Source organism: Convolutriloba macropyga, chromosome 1 (assembly GCF_964194025.1).
Source record: "Convolutriloba macropyga chromosome 1, txConMacr16.3, whole genome shotgun sequence".
Lineage (NCBI taxonomy): Eukaryota > Metazoa > Xenacoelomorpha > Acoela > Convolutidae > Convolutriloba > Convolutriloba macropyga.
Window position 1 is genome coordinate 62,418,905 of NC_134468.1, and position 22,238 is coordinate 62,441,142.

General features: G+C 35.8%; 1 protein-coding gene across 2 annotated transcripts in view; it reads left to right on the forward strand.

Annotated features, from left to right (window-relative positions):
- The window catches only part of LOC142341363 (uncharacterized), a 513,659-nt gene extending 493,752 nt beyond the window's left edge, over positions 1-19,907 (forward strand). The window contains exons 7-13 of one of the 2 annotated variants that reach the window (XM_075392294.1): positions 1,865-2,162; positions 4,254-4,520; positions 14,329-14,535; positions 14,869-15,072; positions 15,611-15,836; positions 16,140-16,300; positions 19,524-19,907. In XM_075392294.1, the coding sequence (XP_075248409.1) occupies positions 1,865-2,162; positions 4,254-4,520; positions 14,329-14,535; positions 14,869-15,072; positions 15,611-15,836; positions 16,140-16,300; positions 19,524-19,670 (1,510 nt within the window). In that variant the 3' untranslated portion in view covers positions 19,671-19,907. The remainder of the gene's footprint in view (positions 1-1,864; positions 2,163-4,253; positions 4,521-14,328; positions 14,536-14,868; positions 15,073-15,610; positions 15,837-16,139; positions 16,301-19,523) is intronic. The other variant, XR_012759110.1, reaches the window with a different exon arrangement.
- The last annotated feature ends 2,331 nt before the right edge of the window (positions 19,908-22,238 follow it).

Genomic DNA, 22,238 nt, shown 5'->3' on the forward strand with positions numbered 1-22,238 from the left:
TATTGGAATCGACGGCGGCTTTTTATGGCAATCTGCCGGGCTTGTTTTTTTCTGTTCAAACTCGATGTGAGTCAAGCTTGTTCAATTGAGCCATTTTCAGGCAGTTTTTGGTTTAATAGTTTGAATAGGCTATCGTAATATTTTCGAGCAGGTTCAGATAGTGAGTTCAAATTTATGTGAGTTTTATGGCTTTTCATTTATTTTTAATAGCCGCCTCAGGTTCTCGGCCAGCTATCATAGCGCTTCTATTTTTTACAATTCAAAGAATTTGAATTGTATTTGGGCGCTGTCTTTTTTTAAGATCTGTTCACACATTTGGACAGCTTTTGGTCACGCCGAAACAGGAAATGGAGCGAAAACGCTAGTGGTTTTGGAGCGCGAAATTTAATCGCTCTAATTTAAAGGTAGAGTGAGAAAACGGTGTTTGAACAAAAATTCACTTTCTCGCTAGTGGTTTTTTGTTCACATGCGGCAATTTCACTTTGATTTTTACGGTTTTTTCAATTTTTTGGATAGGATTTTTATGTAAATGGTTTTCCCAATCCATTCATAGTTTATTCTACGCCTAGTTTTTTGTTTGAACCAAATTTTTATTTCTCGCTAGTGGTTTTTTGTTCGTGTGGTATTTTGACATTTTTTGATTTTTTTTTCTATTTTTATCTGATTTTTTTTAGAAAATGTTTTCCCAATTCACGCATAGTCCGTTCTAGGTCTAGTTTTTTGTGTAGTCAATGCAAATTCTTGAATTTGTACGTCGGAACTTGTGCTACTATGTTTTTTTACTTCGTCGAATAAAATTTTTTCGCTTTACTTTTGTTCACAGCTTGTTCGACATTTTGCGTGAAATTTTTGACTTCTCTAGGCTAGTTTCACTCTTCACTCATTCTGCTAAATTGTTTTTAGACAGCAGTTAGTTGCTCAGCAAAACAATTGAATATGAACAGAGTCAGTATGAAAAGAAAAACGAAATCAGAAATAGAAACGGGTATAAACCCATAAAGCCCAATTTTAGATGCCTGTTACTCGAGCTTTGTTCTTAGTTACCATTTCTAATGCTTATTGGTATTGATACTAGCCCATATCTGGTCTCACTACGAAACAGGAATACGTTCAGCTCTAAAATGACATCAAGATAGTTAGCACAAGTTTTTCACTAAGTTTTTTCTCTTGTTTCAATCTCAATCTTGGTTATGGGAATCAACAGCGGCTATTTTCCGCCAATCTGCCGGGTATGTTTCAGCTATTTTGCTAATTTTTCATCGATTTTTAGTCTTTTCTCTTTGTGTTTCGCGTTCATTGGTAACTGAAATGACTTTTTTACAGGATGTTTTTCTGAATGGGTTTCCCAATTCATTCGTAGTCCATGAATATTCTTTGAATTGTAGTTCAGGACGTCCTGTTATAAAATTTTGGCCCTATTTACCTTTGACAGTGTTTGAAAAGGTTTGCATGGTTTGAATAACCCCTCCCTGTTAGTCATCCTACCTCAGGAGGCATGAATTCAAGTACATTTTTGCAAAGTTTCTATCAGGCTTCTTTTTAACATCTCACCATCACACACTTTTTGTACTCAAACCCAGTAATATTAGCTTTTCTAAGCTCAAGCTAGCGACTACCAAAGTACCAAAGCTATCTCCACGCCAGTAGTTTGAGAGCAATTCATCTGACGCTGGGCAGTTATGTACATTTTACTGTATAAACGCAGCGATTGAATGTATCACACCGTGACGCAAAATTGTAAATGCTTGCACGAGGAGGCAGTCTAATTTGCAGTATCAATGTAAATACTTCGGATTTATTATACTTTTGAAGAAAGATTTGGCTAATGTTCACACCAGTTGACAGTAAGTAGTGTTTATTTTAGAATTGAGGATGTGTTCCGTGGCTCACCCTCATCGCGCATTGATAGAGATAATGAAAATTTGAATTCCTTGTCTTGTCGTACTACCCCAACCCCACCGCCTCTTCCCAAAGAAGATGCACCTCCCCCACCTCCAATGGTGCCACCTCCCAAAGTTCCGGAAAAACCAGCAGATGTCTATCAGTTGGATCAGATGCTGTCGGTACCGGGTCGAAAAGAGCAGCAACGACTGAGAAACAGTCTCATTATTATGCGCGGACCTCCTGGGTCTGGAAAGTCATACATCGCCAAGACTATTAAGGTTATTTGACTTTTCACATTACAATTTAAAATATAAATTTTTATTCAATTAAAATTTACTCGATAGACTGAAAGCTCATTGAAATTTTTTTCCAACTCATCTCTGTATCTGTTTCTATCTGTATTTTACGGCACGCAAGTCTATTTTGCAGTTATTCCGGCCGTCCGCCGGCTATGTTTTAACTTCATGACGTTCGAGAGCAATTTTTCCCGACGTTAGTCGTTTGGTGTTTATTTTAACTTAAGAAGAAAAATGGTTAACTGATCCATCAAATGGGCAACGGAGATGGTGATAACTCCTGTCGCCTTTCCGACTAACTTCACGAGTGGGTAGCGCTCGTAGGGCATTAAGTAGAGCCATTTTCTTAGGTTTACGTCGTACTAGTCTTTGAGTTTGCGAAACGTTTGACTCCCCTGAGTCATCCCAGCCCAACCCCTATCCTCCCCCTCCTGACACCCGCCGCCCACCCTCCAACCCCTCCCTCCCGGCTCCCCACTCGCTCACACTCCCACCTAATGCTAACATCTTTAAATGCCAGCTGGCTACTACTGAAGCCAACCATGCCTGTTGGCTTCGGTAGAAGGCAAGCTGCTTAAAATCAGCTTACCTGCTTCACTCAATACTTGAAAAAGAATATTACATAAGCAAGAATATCAGCTTTAATTTAGCACTCGTTGTTGAGTTGCGTTTTACTCCTAAAAGCTCTTCCACGTTGTTGATATTAAATACTTTTCTGAAAGTTTGTTGTAAAAGAGACGACTCTTCGAGTCGTTTTGCGGAATTCTTCCGGCTTTGTTTTGTTTAATTGGTGAGCTTTTTTAGAGTGTGTTTTTAGAGGAACTCAAATGCCGCACTTGAAAAGAAGTGTTTAGACCAGTTTGCCGAAAAAAGCCGATTACATTTAGAGTATTCATGTATCATTCAGAGATCGGGAGAAGGTGTAAAAATTTTCGCTAAGCGAGTGATATTTTTTGATCACGTGAAGCATTTTCAAAAAGGTTTTTTTTTAAATTTTAAGTCGTTTAGCCAAATGTTTTTGTTTCAACTATTGTTGCTAGTAATAGAACGTTTGGAAATGTTTTGAGCCATCTGAAGCAAATATTAGAATTTTCGACGCAATTTTGAGCTTTCTACTATTTTGTCCTGTTGGACGGTGCAGTTTTTGTTAGCTTTTTCAATTTTCTATGGTTTTGGGGAATTTTTTTTAAGTGAATTATTTATTTTATTAATACCCGCACAGCGATAGCTGGGGCTATTATTGGCCTTCTCTTGTTTTTTTTCGTCGTCGCGATTTTTGTTACGACAATATGACGTCACAGCCACTTAAAATCTGCTGTGCGTGCGTGACGTCATTTTTTGCTCTTAGTGGAGCGAGTTTTTTTTTGTTCATTCGCGTGATTAAATTTTTGGTCACACTTGACTTACCTCACTCTCAAAAATGATTCCTCACTTTGAAATTGACTTTTACTTTAATTCAAAGAGATAAGGTAAAATTTTTTTGGTCTGTCTTTTTTACAGTTTTTTTGAGACTGCAGATCTACGAAGCCATGGCGGCTATTTTTTCGCAATCTGCCAGCTATGTTTACGTTTTGTGATCTTAGATTTGATTGTTTGTATTTTTGAATTGTGTTTGTTGAAGAAAATTGAGTAATTTCAATCGAATTTTGGCCCATATTTTATCTATTTTGTTTTTCAAATTTCGCGCCTATCTTGATTTTTAGCTTTTCTCAATTGCTTTTCTTGTTTACTATTTTATCTAGAGCTATATTACATGTATTTCTGCCAAGAAGTGACCCTTCAAGGTTATATGGGGCAGTTATATGATACACATTTGTAAAGAAAAAATTGTAAACATTTTGTAGGGTTTTTGTTTTTTAATTGATTTTCTCCATTCCTTGGATTTCTCTCTGTACGGTTTCTGTTTTTTTAGTTTGTAGTCAATTATTGAATGAAAGTATTTTGGATTCAAAATGATTGGTAAATTAAGTAGCGCGATAATTTTGTGTAGTATTTGGTTTGGGCCTGAGTGGATATCTACTCCGAGCCGATTCTAGAGGTTTTTCGGTAACCCGTTGTTTAATTTGTTTTTAGGATAAAGAAGTTTCGGCGGGAATGACAGCTCCTCGAGTCCTCTCGATTGATGACTACTTCATGGTGACAGACGAGAGCTGCAAGAAGGGTGGAATGGTGTACGAGTACGAGGAGGAGATGGAGACGGTGTACTTGGCTGCATTGGCCAAAGCAATGTCCAAAGTGGTGGCAGAGGGATCAGACAGACTGGTCATCATAGATGCATGTAACTCTCAAGTACAACACTTCCAGCAATTTATTGACGTCGCTCAGAAAAGCCTCATGAAGGTAAATGTTTTTGCTCAGCAGAGAGGAGATGGTATCCAGAAGTTTCTTCGGTGATACGTAGCTCGCAATTTACTGCTGTGCATTTTTGCACATCTGATTAGCCGCCTCACCTTTAAGTGCAAAGAGTGTTCTCGAGAGTAAAAAGTTTCATTAAATTTTAATTCCTGTTATCTTTCCCATGTCTGACGGCCGCAAAACGAAGTTGAGCGAATCATTATCGGCGAAGAAATCATTAGTGCTTTTGTCATCCAAATTATTGAAGTGAAGTCATAAGGTATTGAATACGAAACAAAAGAGTTGAGAAAGTCACCAAACTTCACGCATCTTCGCTTTTTTATTATAGCTGCGAAGCTGTAAGCTGAGCGTAGCTATATTGCGGTGCTCTTGGTTTTTTTACGACTCGAAGAGGAGTATTGGTTTTCTCTCGGTTTTTTTTTTTTTACAGGAAGTAGATTTGTTCACGCGGCATTTTGACCTAAAAGCGAAAGTGAGAAAAGCTGTCTCGGTGAACAAATTTTCGCTAAGCGAGAGAAGTTTTTTGATCATGCGCTGCGTTTAGTGAATGACTTTTTGACTTTGAAAAGTAGTTTTTGACTGAATGGCATATATAGATAACCGTTTTTAGCCGTTTTTTCGTCTAAGTGGCCAATTTTTTTTGCTTGTAATTTGGTTTTTTGTAGAAATAATTTTTATTCGATACTATATTGAAATTCCAACATCGGAGATTGATGCCACAGTGTTTTGCAGAGCCTGAATATGGGTTTCAATTTGAAAATTGGCACATATTTTTTGATTTTTTAGTTAATTTTTGACTTTTTTCTATTAATTTCTTCATTCTTAGATCTTTTAACCGTGTTTTTGTCAAAAATCAGTTCATTTGGCAACTTCCCTTTGATAATTCATATACTTAACGCCTCTCTCTACCTCGGTGTATTTTTGTTTTATAAAATTGTACATATGCTAATCCGATTTTGGTAGTTTTTTCCCAATTTTTGTCAGTTTTTTGTTTGTATTTTGATTGTAATTACTAGAAATAGTCTTTTTGTGGAACATGAGGGACCTTATTTGCGTTTTAATAAAAATTCAATCATTTTTTGGAGTTCAGTTTTTGAAAAACAGTTGAAGCTTTTTCTTAAATGCAGTCTTAAAAGTTTTTTGATAATTTTTTTTTTCAAAATGTTTTATATTTTTGAGTTCTGCTTTTTCCTATTTTTTTTGTTCTCTTCAGGAGGATAGATTTTTGTATCGGATGACTAGTTATCTTTTCTAGGTCTCGAATGTTGAGCAGTGAACTGTATTTGTTTTTCTTGATTTTTTAATTTGATTTTTAACTTTTTAAACAAGAATGCCTTTTTGTTACGGTGTTCCTTACATTGTGCCCATGTTCTTAAAATTCTAGTTAGTATCATTCTAGCTTTGTCCTGGCACCTATTTTGATTTTTGGTATATTGATTTTTTCAGCTTCCATTTTTCATGAAAGCAGTATTAAAAGTTTTTTGACCTTTTTCTGTAAAATATTTAATGTTTCGTATGTTTCATATCTGGTTTTTCCTATTTTTTTGTTCACTTCAGGAGGATAGATCTTTATATTGGACGACTAGTTATCTTTTCTATGTCTCTAATGCTGAACAATGAAATGTATTCGTTTTTCTTGAATTTTGTTTTTATTTTTGACTTTCAAAAATCAAGAATGTGTTTTTATTACGGTGTTCTTCATATTGTGTCCATGTTCTTATCATTCTAGTTAGTATCATTTTAGTTTTGCCTGGCAGCTTTTTATGGCACATATATTTTTGGTTGTTTCAGTTGTTAAAAAATTGAATGATTTCAGCATTTTCTTAGATTTTCGTCATTTCTTTGTTTGCAATTGATTTCATTCAACACAAGGCAGTACTGAGAGTTTGCTAGCCAGCTTTTTCCAAAAGCTCTACTTAATACTATCTACTGCAACTTCTATCCGGCCTTGGTGTTAATTTAAACGATTTTTTGCCTTTGAACATTTTTCTGCTGCTTGTCTTTTCTATGATTATTTTAATTTTTGAATTAGTTTTAAATCATGTTGTCTAGCACATGCAGAACAAGGGAGAAGTATGTGCCGTTTTTTGTTTTAATTGCAGTGATTAGAACTGTAATTATAGTGGTTTTCTGATTCTTAAATTTGAGTATTCTTTTTTTAAAAAAAAGATTTAACTTAGTTTCTAAGATTGTTATCTGCCGTTTGCTTTTCTGATCTTTTTGAGATCAGAATCATGAATTATTTGAGGGCAATTGATAGCCCTTTCAGCTGTTTTAGGCCATCAGTATTTTGACCTGCTAATCTATTTCGGATTTTTTAACGTTATCAAACATTTTCAACAATATAAAATTTTGCTGCATTTTTTTCTTGGTGACAGTGGTTTAAGTTTCACCAATTTTTAGATCAGACCAGGGGAGGTAATGAGTTAATGGTTGAATTCAAATGGTAATTGCTTCAGCTGCAATTAGGGTTTTGTTTGTGAGGTTTTGCGGCTTCGAGTCGCTTCCGGAATTCTTCCGGCTATGTTTTTTTGTTTCGTCGTCTGCGCTCTTTCGTTTTACATTTGTTCACACAGCAAAGCTGAAAAAGTCAAATTTTCTGAATGACTTCTTCCTCTCACTAACGGCATTTGCGCGCGTGACGTCATTTCTCACTCGCTTTAGCGAAAATTTTTAGGTTATTTGCGTGATTAGATTTTGATCATACGTGACTTACCTCACTCAATAAAATGACTTCTGCACTTAAAAACTTAAGTTTAAATTGAATTTGTTTAAGGTCAAAGGAACTCATATGTGCAGTAAAGGTCCCTAATAAGAGGCTTCTATGGAATGAATTTTAACAGGCTTTATTAATTTATCGCTGAATGTTTTTTAGCCTAGTTTTTTGAGCGGCGTCGATTTTTTTTTTCAATTTAGATCTGTATCTGTTTCTATCTCTATATGGCACGCAGGTCTATTCTTTCGCAGCTATTCCGGCAATCTGCCGGCTATGTTTTTGCATCGCCAAATAGCTTACATTGCCTGCGTTCACAATTTCCGGCTCAAATGTGTGCCAAGGATAATTCACCCTATTTTTTTTTATAAATAAAGGCCGTTATCTTTTTCATATTTGCGAGATTCGAATACGTATTTTTTTTAAGGATTTGAATACGTAAATTCTGTGACGAAGGGTACTTTCAAACCAGAAATTTTATAGCGTTTTAAGGTCTCAAGAAGCGGTCGAAGTTCGCATCTTTACTTGTAGTTGCGCTTGCTCAGGCTGCTCATAGTGTTTTCCTTGGTTCAATATTTTATTCTCCCAAAGCAGGAATAAGGCCGTCTTTCCGTGGTCTAGATGGCGTAAAGTTATTATAGCTGTGAACGGAGCGTAGTTATATTACGGTACTCTTAGCTTTTTACAATTCAAATATTTTGAACTGTACTATTTAATAGCCGCCCTCATCTTCTCAAGCGAGAAAATGATGTGTGAAAAAATTTTCTCTAAGCGAGCGAAATTTTCGTGTTCACGTGTGGCTTTTAAAAGCAGTTTTTTTGCAACTTTTGATGGTTATGCGGCTTGATTTTGATATTGTATTAGTTTTTGTCTTGTTTCGATAGGAATTGAAGGTTTCAAGTAGTTAATTTGAGTTTAACGCTAATTTGGAGGTTTTTGATCAGTTTTGCTGATTTTTAGGCGAATTTTAATAATTTTGTTGCCTGTTTTTTGTTTTAATGCTTTAAGTGGGATTTGAATAGAAGCTTGATACTTAAAAATATTCAGATTTCAATTGGCAAAAGTTTTCTTGGTATATATCATTTTTTCTTAGGAAAATTGACAAAAAAATTGAGAAATTTTAAACCATTTTTCTTATTTTTTGTAGTTTCTTTTTTTTAATCTTAGACAAGTTTCTTTGCCACTTATGACTTGCCCATTGTTTTGCGAGTTTTTCATTGCTCTAATTGCAAAGGAACGTTATTCGACTTCATGTTTCCTTGTACTTTTAAAAAAGTCTAAGTTTTTCTAGTTTTTTTTTCAATTTGTTTTAAGTTTTTGAATGCCGTTTCTATTCTTCCTCCAATTTTGTATGGCATTTGCAGAGGTTCAGGGTTCACAATAGTTGTAGTTGTTTAGTCATAAGTCTAGCCAATTTTCTCCTTCGAGTCGTTTCCGGAACTCTTCCGGCTATTTTTTTTAAAGATCTGTTCACACATTTTCATGATTTTTGAAGTCCAATTGGAGTAGTGATTTTGGTCACGCCGAAACAGGAAATGGAACGAAAAAGCGAGTGGTTTTGCGGTGTGAAATTTATTTGCTCTAATTTTAAAGTAGAGTGAGAAAACGGTGTTTGAACAAAATTCGCTTTCTCGTTAGTGGTTTTTTGTTCACATGCAGCATTTTGACATTGATTGTTTTTTTTTATTTTTTGATCTGATTTTTTTAGGAAATGGTTTTCCCAATTCATTCAAAGTGCATTTTACGTCTAGTTTTCCTTTAGTCTATGAAAATTCTGTGAATTGTACGTCAGGACTTGTCCTGCTATGTTTTTTTTTACCCATTTTGCCGCTTTTCCGACATTTTGCGTGAAATCTTTTTGACTTCTCTAGGCTAGTTTCACTCTTCTGTCATTCTGCTCAAAGTCTCTTTAAACAGCAGCTGCTCAGCAAAGCAATTCAAAGCAATTCATGAAGAGAGTCAGTATAAAAAATCAAAGTCAGAAATAGAAACGGGATAAACCCATAAAGCCCATTTTTAGATGCCCGGTACTTGAACTTTGTTCTCATAGGTTTTAGTTACTATCTATAATGCTTATTGGTATCGATACTAGATCATGTAGCCTCTCACTGAGAGACAGGAGTATGTTCAATTACGAAATGACATCAAAATAAATCGCACTTAAAAATGTTTTTATGCAAAAATCGATTTTTGTTGATGTTTTCTTTTCTTTCAATCCCAATAGAGTTATGGGAATCACCGGCGGCTATTTTCCGGCAATCTGCCGGGTAGGTTTCATTTTTGAGATCTGTTAGATGATTTTGAAATCTGAGTGGTAATTTTGAATCGGGCCACAACAAAATGCCGTGCGAATAAAAAGTTGTTTTGCGGTGTGAAATTCTGTATAACTAAAAAGCAGAGTGAGAAAACAGTATTTGAACAAAAATTCGGGTTTTGAACAAAAATATGAGGCAATTTGAGGGTTCTTAAAATTATTAGCGGGTTTTTGCTAAGGTTTTTACAGTTAATTTCTTGTTTTTCGGACGCTGATTTTGGTGGTTCATGCATCAATGAAAGTCGTGAATGATTGAGGCATCAATGAAAATTCTTTGAGTTGTACTTCAGGACTTGTCATGTTACTTTTACCATTAGAAAAATTTTGAATGTACGATTCGAAGCGGGATGTTGTTCTATTTTAATAGCCGCGTTCCACTTTAATGGGCGATTAATGATCTTATCGTAGTTTTTTAAAAGTCAAATTGAAGTGATGAGAGAAAAGGCGAGTTGTTATGCGTCGTGAAATTTTTTTGATTAATAGCCGCCCTCATCTTCTCAGCCGGCTATTATAGCGCTCCTATTTTTTTTTTTACTTCGTCGAATAAAAAAATGTTTCGCTTTACCTCATTTTGCCGCCTTTTCAACATTTTGCGTGAAATCTTTTTGACTTCTCTAGGCTAGTTTCTCTCTTCTCTCATTCTGCTCAAAGTCCTTTTAAACAGCAGCTGCTCAGCAAAGCAATTCAAAATGAACAGAGTCAGTATAAAAAATTGAAGTCAGAAATAGAAACGGGATAAACCCATAAAGCCCAATTTTAGATGCCCGCTATTTGAACGTCGGTCCTATAAGTATTAGTTACCTCTCTCTAATGCTTATTGTTATTGATAGTAGCCCCTGTAGCCTCTCTAAGAAACATAAGAATGTTCAACTACGAAATGCCATCAAAATAAATAGGACTTAAAAAAATGTTTTTGTACAAAAAATTTTTTTTTTCAATATCTTCTGTTATTTCAATCCCAATCATGCTTATTGGAATCAACGGCGGCTATTTTCCGGCAATCTGCCGGGTATGTTTTTAAAGCACTGAGAAAACGGAGCTTCAAGTAAAATTTGCTTTTTAGCTGGTGGTTTTGTTCAAATACGACAATTTGATAATAGGTTTTCACTGTTTTTTTAACGCTTCTGATCATATAATTTTCTAAATGGTTTGCCACATTCATTTATCGTCCCATCTATGACTTATTTTTGTTCAGTCAATGAAAATTCTTTGAATTTTAGGTCAGGACCTGCCCTGCTATTCTTTTTTTGTTGTCTACATCGGTAATTGGGTTCTTTCCCATTATAGCCCCCTCATGAAATTATACCCCATTATAGTATAATTACCATGTTTGGGGGGGGCATAGGCTGTCTGACTACTAAGCTGGGAGGTGGGGGAGCTATAATGGGAAAGGCCCGATATTTGTTGCGACCATTTGACTTCCATGTCAGTGGCTTTTGCTTCTTGGCTACTGAATTTGTGTGCGGGACGTTATTAGTTACTCGCTTTGGTTGCAGCATTTAGGTTAATTATTTGATAATTTGTCGACCTTTTTCACTCAGAAATTGATTTCGGGACTCACGTAATGAACTTTAATTTTAAAAGCTTTTAATAATTAAAGCTTAATAGCGAGCATCTAAACTGTCCCAAAAAGTTTGTACTAAACACCGCTCTAATTTCGAGGATTAGAGGTTTTGAACTTTTCATCTCAAACATCTAATTTTAACAGAACTCTTATTTTATAGTTTTTTTCCTACATGTCTTATAAAAATTACACACCACGTTAACAGAACTGTTATTTTATAGACTTTTTCCTACATGTGTCTTATGAAAATTACACACCACGTTTAACCGCACGTTAAATCCAATGAAGACATGAGAAGTCTATTGCGGCTATTCTGCCGCAAACTTTTCGGATAGGCCACTTTTTGAGTTTTTTATATAATTTTCGCTGTCTTCTGTTTTGCCCTTCTGGGTGTTTGATCTTTTTTAGTCAGTCGTGGGCGGTTTTTCGAATCTTTGGCTGTGAAGTGACGGTATCACAATTTTTTTAAATTGCTCTCAAACGAAATTTGTAGCAGTCATTTTCGTTCCGTGTTCTTTTTTATGCGATTAGTCGCGTCACGCATCTGACTTCTGCCTCAACAGGATAAACGGTTAAATCCCTGAGGTCATTAACTTCGCCTTGCAATACTGTAAGTATGCGATTCCCGGAAAGTTTTTTGGAAACATAAATTCATGTTGTGAAGGCCGGTTCTCAGAGTTTGACCCCCCCCCCCCCTACCCCCGGAACTCGTACCTCCACCTTCACCCCCCTCCCCACACTTAAGCCCCACCCCCCTGTGCGGCGTTGCACCTGTAACACAGCCCGCTCGACAAAGCTAACCGCTCGCCAGTCGCTTCAGACCAATTCGCCGGACGTCTGTCGGTTATGTTTGAGAGCTATTATTGAGATGGTGACATGTAAACAATTTTTGGAAAATTTGCTCTTACTTTCTTTTCCCTTTTTTCTAAGTGTTATCGTTCTTTACTGTATTCATTGCTCTACTCTATAGTTTGTCATTGACGAAACAGAAATGGTATCAGAAAGTTTTGAGAATTTCTCTTTTTGGATAAACTTGTTGAAATTTATGTTAAAAATTAGATCAGTTTTCGATTTTATAATTTCCTTTTTTTTTGTGAAATGAATGGTATAATGAAATAAGTATGTTATCTAAATTAGTAAAGGACTGCGACTTACGTCAAATTTTACTTCGATTTGGTTCAGGTGTCTTCCGGCCATGTTTTTAATTGCTTTCGAATTAATTATTGTAAACGTGTTTTTTTTTATAAAAATGTGTAATTGACTGTTTTTTTCTGGGGCCTGATTGCCGAGTGATAAGTGCTTCAGTCTAGGACGGCTGTCGTGGGTTTGAATCCCTTCTTAGTCGGATTTTTTTGTACCGATAAAAAATTTCTAATTTTTTTGCAGCAGCCACCTCTGAATTAAATTGCCCCACCTGTCGTTCCGGAGCATTTTTTCTGACGTTAATCGGTTTATGTATTTAAGATTTGTTCGCTCATTTTAGTGAGTTCTGAGGTAAATTTGATCACGCGAAAATACGGAAGGGAAGTCAGAGAGCACACTTTGATTTTAAGATAGTGAGAAAATTGTGTTTGGACAAACATTTGCAGTCTCGACCGTGCTTTTTATCCACATGAGACAATTGAATTGGCTTTTACTAGCCGCACCATTTGCTGATCCTGATATTAGCGGTCCTTTTTTGCGACTCGAAGGGGAGCATTTGTCGAGTGACTTTTTTTATTGGTAATTTTGTTTGAGTGTATTTGAAACAGGAAAGGAAATGCGTTGAAGTGTTTGGGTCAAATTGCTGAAGAAACTTGAAGAGCACAGAGAAGAGAATAGTTTTCTGTTCATGCCGTTTTTATTGAAAGAGAGCGAAAAAAGTAGGCGTAATATTTCGCCAAGCGAGCAAAATTTTTTGATAACTTCCGGCTTTTTCAAGTCAGTTTTTCACCTCCAACTTTTTTTTGTAAAAGGTGTCTGTATCCATTATCTAAACTGGCAGTGCCTCATTTGGAAGCTTTTTTGACCATTTGAATTAAATAAACTGCTTTTAGATAAAGTTTCCCATAAACAACTAGTTTTACTATTTTGCCTCGTTTTAAGCTGTTTCAGCAGTTCTGTTGATATTAATTTTTAGTTATTTTAAAGAAAATGGAGTAAATTTAGCTTAATTTTGCTGGGTTTTTTTGTTTTTTTTTCAGGTTTTTGCCTATTCGTCTGATTTGGTGTTGCTTTTCAGTGTTGTTCTTTTTATCAATTCTTAACTGAGAATTGTTTTATAGTGTTGCTACTATGAAGTGACACTTGAAAGCTGGACATGGCACTTTTCACTGATTTCAGGTATACAAATTTCAGTTTTTTTTATTTTTTTTAAATTTATTATTGTCGTTTAATGCTTTGCGGGTTATGACCGTCATAGCAAAAGATTTATTTATAATTTTTTGCCGAATGTTGGTTGGGAGCCCTCTAGAAAGTCAGGGAGGGCCTTTTTCACTGAAATAAACTCTACAAATTTCTTTGAAAGTTTATTTGCAATTTCCAACCGCTTTGTATTTCTCCGTCACTTGATGGGTGAATGACTGATCTGGAGAAAATGAATTTAATTTTTTCTCCCATTAGTGGATGGTAAATTGCATTTTAGCATTTTGTGAGGAATTTTAGATTTTTAGAAAATTTTTTTCGATTTCGTCCTTCATCTTTCACTCCCCTTTTTTTCTCTTCATGACGACTTGTGTTAGATTAACTGTCAGTAAGTATAGTTTTGTTTCAAACTACCTGTATTACAAGGTCTTTTGCTAAAATCTATTTTTTTTTTTGGAATCGTGAATTACATAAATTTTATCAGATGCTATATCAGTTTTTGTTTTTACTTCCGGACATGTTTTTACTTCTTTGAATAAAAATTTTTTTGGCTTTGCCATAGTGCACAACTTGTTTAACATTTTTCGTGAATTCAATTGACTGCTTTAGGCTAGTCTGACTATTCTCTCATTCTGCTGAAGTCCTTTTAAACAGCGCTTGCTCAGCCGAGAAATCTAATTTGAATAGATTCAATTCCGAAAACGAAATTAAAAATAGGCTGGTTTTATTCTTCGATTACACAGCAGTTGGTCAGCAAAGCAATTTATAATGAACGGAGTCATAAACAAGAGAGATAATGGACTGTACTTTTTAAAAATTTTTGATCGCTTGTGAAAATATTTGTTGTTGACTTTTATAGATATACTTGGTCGAGATGCAGACTCCATTAAGTGTTTGCTTGGAGCAGAATATCCACAAGAGAAGTGAGGATGAGATTAAGAAGGTACTAGATAACTGGGAGGTGGCTCCTGCTCAGTTTCCCCGATTGGACCCTGCCCATTTTATGAGCGCCAGGCAGCTAGCCAAAGACAAGGAAACAGGCGGAACTTCGCTATCAAATGACCAGGTAAGGGCACTGCATCATTTATTTGCAATGTGGTTGAGATTTTTGAGAATAATGTAATTTGAGTAGTTAATGTCCAACAATCTAGCTTCAATTTAACTGATGTTTGACGAAATTGATACAATTTGATTCAAATCGAGAACAATATATGAGTGAGTCACTTAATGTACGTTTGAGCATGAGTTGGGTACTTATTGTATGTATGAGCTACTTTAAAAGTTTGGTGAGTGAAGTTCATCAATTAGTTCAACTAGATGTTGATGTTTCGTCAAATTTTCTCTTTCAGTTTCTATAAAAAGTGTATGCAACGTAACTAATATAATTAATATTGAATAGGGAAAGAAATTAACTGAAAACAGACAAGCATCGTTTGACAAGTCAAGCATTGAGCCTGCTCGTAAACGGAGGCGAAGTGACAGCATGGAACTGTCAGATGTCGAGGACGATGCGACTACAGCTCCAATTATGACCAATAACGTCATTGCTGCCAAGAAACCTCTTTGTGTGCAGTACTATGAGCCAGGCGAACCAACTGTCTCGGTAATTTGTTCGATTTGTCCTTGGCTCCATCTGCACTTACATGTGTCATTCTGTATTTTCATGGTCACAGTTGATACTCCCAATTTCTACGAGGTCGAGAATGTCCACGTGCAGCCAGCGTTTTTATTTTGCTATTTTCCTGAATGTAATTTTTGTTAGGAGTGCTTATAGGAATCCGATGGATCTTGAATCCTTTTTGTTTTTCATTAAGATGTCATGTTTCAGGACGTATGCGGTGTAAATTGATTTTGCTGATATCTCAACTGAACCACTTTTCCTGAATTGATTCAATTCCTTAAATAAATTATTCATGAGGTTGAAGGTATAAATGACGTTTGAACCATGAGAACAGAAAAGAAAGTTAACTGACTGTTTTGTCTGAAAGTTATTGTTTGAATCGAACATATGTTTTCAAACGCGCGTCCCTGGCTGTTAAGAAAATATCTGGCGATTCGCAAACTGTGAAAAAAATCGAGTGAAGAGCACGTTTTAGGTTTTAAACGGGAATTTTGTATAAGCTTTGAATGCAAATATTTAGCCCGTTCATTCGAGCCACTCTTTTGATGAGAGCGAAGAGACTGCGATCGATTGTGCAGCAGAGAAAGAGCAATTACCTCCTTCGACTACTCTTTTGGAAGAAGATTTGGACGGTGGCGGCGTCTCCGACCATAGCTCGGAGGAGGGTTCGCCCCCGCCACCCGGTTGCGCCTTCTTTCCAATTAAAAGCAAGTGGGAAAACACTGATAACTCTGAGAACGCACTCGGTTAGTATCTTATTCCGCTGCTCTCCAACTAAACATCTTTTTATCCATTTAGTGGTTTAGGCTCTGATTATTATTGATGACTCCTTCATATTCAATTGCAGCTATTTTCCATCAAATGTTTTGCTATATGATAAAGATTTCTCGAGTTATTGTTGCAGTGCTTCAATCATTTGGTCTTCTCGGCCTTTGTTAATAACTTGATTATGACATACATTTCAAATATATTTTCATTACTTCTCGATGTCTTATATGTCAGTGTTGGAAAACAAAGATTTCAAGTTACTGAGGTGAGTGTCGGTTTAGATCGTATGGATGGCTTCAAGAGTGCGCATCATGGCTCTACAGCTGGGGACAAAAGCACTGCTCAACAGCAGGCACCCCGGGAGTCAATTGAGGACTTCCTGAGCAGCTGTGGAGACTCCTACTTCGAGCGAAAATCCAATTCGCAGTCTGGGAAGAAAAGGGTTCGTGTTCTATACTTTTTATTCCTATTTTAATGCCTGCAATTGCTCATCGATGTGGAAGAATTCGTCTCTTGTCCCTTGATTATTGGGCAATTTTGTACAACTCCAAAAATTGTTCAAATTTTGTTAAGTTCTTCCGATCTGTGTAGTGATTAAGTGCTCTCGAAGTTTATGCTAATTAATAGCCGCCCTCATCTTCTCAGCCGGCTATTATAGCGCTCCTATTTTTTTTTACGACTCGAAGAGGAGTATTGGTTTTCTCTCGGTCTTTTTTTTTTTACAGGAAGTAGATTTGTTCATGCAGCATTTTGACCTAAAAGCGAAAGTGAGAAAAGCTGTCTTGGTGAACAGATTTTCGCTAAGCGAGAGAAGTTTTTTGATCATGCGCTGCGTTTAGTGAACGACTTTTTGACTTTGAAAAGTAGTTTTTGACTGAATGGCACATATATATCCGTTTTTAGCCGTTTTTTCGTCTAATTGATCCAATTTTTTTGCTTTTAATTTGGTTTCTTGTAGAAATAATTTTTATTTGATACTATATTGAAATGTCAACCCCGGAAATTGATGCCACAGTGTTTTGCAGAGCCTGAAAATGCGTTTCAAATTGAAAATTGGAGCATAATTCTTGTTTTTTTAGTTAATTTTTGGCATTTTTTCTATTAATTTCTTCATTTTTGGATCTTTTAACCGTCTTTTTGTTAAAAATCAGTTAATGTGGCAACTTCTCTTTGATAATTTATATACTCAACGCCTCTATCTACCTCGATGTAATTTTGTTTAAAAAAATTGTACATATGCTTATCCGATTTTGGTAGTTTTTTTTCCGATTTTCGTCAGTTTTTGTTAGTATATTGGGTGTAATTGTTAGAAATAGTTGTTTTGTGCAAAATGTGGGACTTTAATTTCGTTTCAATGAAAATTCAATCATTTTTTGGCGTTAAGTTTTGAAAAAGAGTTAAAACTTTTTCATAAATCCAGTCTCAACTTGACCAAAAGTTCTTTGACCAATTTTTTTGCAAAATGTTTCAATGTTTCGTATTTATGAATTCTGCTTTTTCCTTTTTTTGGTCTCTTCAGGAGGATAGATCTTTGTATCGGATGACAAGTTTTCTTTTCTATGTCTTGAATGCTGAACAATGAAATGTATTCGTTTTTCTTGAATTTTTGAAATTGATTTTTAACTTTCAAAAATTAAGTCTTTTTGTTACGGTGTTCCTTACATTGTGCTCATATTCTTCACATTCTAGTTAGTATCATTCTAGCTTTGTCCTGGAACCTGCATTTATTTTTGGTGTATCGATTTTTTCAGTTGTAAAAAATGAATGATTTCAGCTTTTTCTTAGATTTTCGTCATTTCTTTGGTTTCCAATTGATTTCATTCAACATAAGGCAGTACTGAGAGTTTGAAAGCAAGCCTTTTTCAAAATGTCCACTTATGACTATTTACTGCAACTTTCTTCCGGCCCTGGTTTTAATTTAAACTATTTTTTGCCTTTGAATATTCTGCTTGTGTCTTTTCTATGATCAATTTTATTTTTGATTTAGCATGCAATCATGTTGTCTGGCATATGTACAACAAGGGTCAGGTGTGTGTTATTTTTGTCTTAATTGCAGTGATTAGAAGAAGTGTAATTGTAAGTAATTTCTGATTCTTAAATTTGAGCTTTTTTTTGAAAAGTTTGAACTTAGTTTCTAAGATTATTATCTCCCGTTTGCTTTCGCGATCTTTTTCAGATTAGAATCTTGAATTATTTCAGGGCAATTGATAACCTTGTCAGCTTTTTCAGACTATCAGGTTTTTGACCACCTTAACTATTTTGGATTTTTTAACGTAACCAAATGTTTTCAATAATATTAAATTTTGCTGCAATTTGTTTCTCTTGGTGACAGTGGTTTAAGTTTCACCAATTTTCAGAGCAGACCTGGAGAGGTAGTGAGTTAATGGTTCAATACAAAAGGTAGTGGCTTCCGCTGCAATTACGGTTTTGTTAGTGAAGTTTTGACGCTTCGAGTCGCTTCCGGAGTTCTCCCGGCTATGTTTTTTACTTCGTCGAATAAAAAAAAGTTTCGCTTTACCTCATTTTGCCGCCTTTTCAACATTTTGCGTGAAATCTTTTTGACTTCTCTAGGCTAGTTTCTCTCTTCTCTCATTCTGCTAAAAGTGATTTTGAACATCAGTTGCTCAGCAAAGCAATTCAAAATGAACAGAGTCAGTATAAAAAATTGAAGTCAGAAATAGAAACGGGATAAACCCATAAAGCCCTATTTTAGATGCCCGCTATTTGAACGTCGTTCCTATAAATATTAGTTACCTCTCTCTAATGCTTATTGTTATTGATAGTAGCCCCTGTAGCCTCTCTCTAAGAAACCGAAGTATGTTCAACTACGAAATGCCATCAAAATAAATTGGACTTAAAAAAATGTTTTTGTACAAAAATCTTTTTTTTTTCAATATCTTCTGTGATTTCAATCCCAATCATGCTTATTGGAATCAATGGCGGCTATTTTCCGGCAATCTGCCGGGTATGTTTATGTTAGTGCTGTTGGTTTTTTTTAATGCGATTTGTTCGCTTGATTGCTTTTTCAACTGACCGATTTGACTTTGCGTCCTCAAACTCGTAAAGCGCCAGCATTCAGTCGTAAAGCAGCATTTAGTTGCTGCGCAGTTCTTACAGCTTTATTAAGCCCTTAAGTGAACGGTTTATCAAAACCGTCGAGAACACATAATTTCTTAGTGCAGGTAGATTTTGGCCCGCCTTCCCCAGTTTTAACTTCGCATGGTGGGGTTAGCATCCAACGTTTAAGGTAGCGACTGCCAAAATTGACACTAGTTTGAGAGCATTACTTCAGGCTATGTTTACAATACAAAGTTTTCTGGCCCTTAAACTTGGTAAATTATCTGTTTAAAAAAGTTTTCAAAGTTTTTAAGAAATAAAGCGGAAGTTGTGTGAAGTATTTTGTTTTTAGTTGATCGATAAAAAGCTGAAAGTAGCTGTTGGTTGTTTAAACGGAAACAGCTGAAAGCTAACCAAAACTAACGCAGAAATTTTAAAATTACACTAAAACGCATGGAAAAAAATTCAAAACTGAATTAATCTGCGTTCGACTTTCTAATAATACTTATTCACTACTATGCCTGAAAATAGTCATCGGACGGATAAAAGCCCATTGAGCTAATTAAGCAAAATAGTTCGATATGGACAACGCGAAATTGGTTGTTCAGGTACGATGGGCAGATGTGGAAGAAAGGCGGGAGATAGAACAGGAGAAGAGACTAGGCTTCATCGTGGGACGCACCAACTGGGACAGAATTGTCAACGACGAAGACCACATGACTGCTACCGCACTCACCAAAACAAAGTTCTTCTGAATTTTCAACACCGTGCAAGTTATTGTCTGTCTTTACTCATGCGCGAGGTCGTGGACTTAGATCCTGTTCGCGTTTGAGTAGAGAACGCACTCCAACGCAGTATGGGAAAGATGTAGTACAGTGAATGAACACGTTTCTAAACATAAACTTTGTCATGTTCCGTTTGTACTGATTATACCAGAATTTAATATGAAATGATATTTTCCTCTGGATTTTAGTTGAGTCAATTTTGGCTGACCGATGTTTTTAATTACTCTTGAACGAAGTTCATGGCAATTATTGTAAACGTGTGTGTCTTTATGAAAAATTTTCGTTTGACCGTATTGACTTTTCGAGTGACTTTAACGCACTTGACTTTTCGCATTTCGCGTGATCTAAAATTCTCTGTCAATCACAATTTCAAGCAGCTGCTGAACTCAATTGGCGGCAATTTAATACTAAAAGTCAAATGAAAAGTGGGCCGAAACTGGTGCCATTTTTCACCACAAATCTTAATAGTGGTATATGTTAACCTTTAATATGGTTATTTGAAGCCCACTATTGAACTTCTTAGTCCCACTTAGGCTCCCCCTCCCTCCCTCCCTGCCCCCCCCCCCCCCCCCCCCCCGACTGAAGCAGGCTGCAATTGATTAGAGCTCCCACTAGTCGTTCGAGAGCAATTCTTTCGACGTTTTGTCAGTTATGTTTTTCAAAAGCAAGCGCAAAAGGTTTCATTCTAAAGCCCGTGGCGAGCTCATTCGATTCTTTAAGTTTTTTCAATTTAAGATGTCAAGGACTCGCCATTTTGCAGTTCAAAAATACGCTAAGAGAATTCAAATACTGACGTTATTTCATTGATAGCCGTGATATCAGTAGCTGAGAGGAGCGATTATCGGTTCTCTTGGTTTTGTTGCGAACCGAAGTGTACTTATGATCTTGGTTGTTAATTGGTGAAGTGTCATTGAAACAGGATGCATAACTCAATTCCGCACGTAGGAAAACAAGTGTTCTGGTCAATTGCTGATCAGAAGTCGGAAGCAGAGAGGTAAGTGACAGTGGTTTTTCATGCACATGGAATTTTCTCACAGACAGAGAGAGAGAGAGAGAAATTTGTTTGAACGTACTTTTGCAAAGATTGAAGCATCTTCAACGCTTATTGCTAAATTTAGCTTTAAATATCTTGGATGTACTTAATTGCTCTCAAACGAAGTTTGTAGGAATTATATTAGTCCCGTTGTTAATAGCCGGCTATTATAGCGCTCCTATTACAATATAAGAATTGGATTGTATTGGTTGATGCTCTGTCTTTTTGACAATCCAGGAATTAGTGCTCTGTCTTTTTTGTAAGATGTTTTCACATCTTTTTTCATGACTTTGAGCTTTCAAAACGCGATAAACAGGTAAAACACCTCAGTGGGTGTCAAGTCTCATTAAAGGCTTTCAGCCGCGTTCAGTAGTCCATCGGGTGCTTATAGTGGTTGAGCTGCTGGGAAGGCAGTAATTTAGTGTTAAAAGGTCATTTTAGTTTTTAACCCAAAATGTAATTTTAAAAAGTTTTTCGTATTTTAAAATTATTTGAATTTTTTTTGAACCAGTCTAAAATTGAGGTTTCTAAAAGTTGATTAAGGTGTCAAGGAACCCCTTCTAAGGTTTGATAGTAGGTTAGGGCTCAGTTTCTAGTGGTAATGATATAGTTATCAACATTTAAACGTCACAAATTTTACCAATTTTTGATTAAAACGCAATGTAATTTTAAAAATGTGTGACATTGTCATTGGTTAACTTTTTCCAACCCCAGGGGCCAGAAACCTCCTCTAGGGTTTGATCATTACGACGTATTTTAGGTTAAGGGTTCTGTTACTATATTTCTACAGTTACAAGCGTGAATATTTCCTAAGTTACTCCTATACCTCTGATCGATATACTGAGTTACGTCTTATGGTGTACTTCGTATATTATTGTCTTAGTCCGTTTCACATACCATTCAATAGCTTCTATCTATTATCGAAGAGATACAGTACGTGCCCCAATACTAGTATCGTTCTTTCTGAGATCTTGAGAGCTGTCTTCTTTTCTTATTAAGAAAGAGTATATATCGTAAATTAGACTAACCGTAAAGGAAAGACTCCACTAGAAGAGTGGCATTATTAAGGATAAATGCAGTTATATGCAGTTAATAAACACTTCTTCAGTTTACTTCAATAAATGATCACTTTAGTAAATCTAAATCTATTAGCCTATTCTGGATGCGTCATAACAGGCTCAATAATGGATTACTTAAAAATTTTTCAGCTGCCATGGATTGTTTTAACATTTTATTATCACAAATTTTAGCAATTTTTCAAGTTTTTGTCATTTTTACGCTTCTCTAGCCTAAAGGGCCAAGGAACCTACTCTAAGCTTTCATAATATGTTATTGCATAGCTTATAGTGATAATGGAATGTTTTTCAAGATTTTAATATCACCAATTTCAGCAATTTTTAAAAAATCTGACATTTTTTTTCGAAAGTTTTACTATTTTTGCCCAGCTGCCAGGTAACCTCACATAGAGTTTGATAGTATGTTATTGTTTACTTTATAGTTGCAAT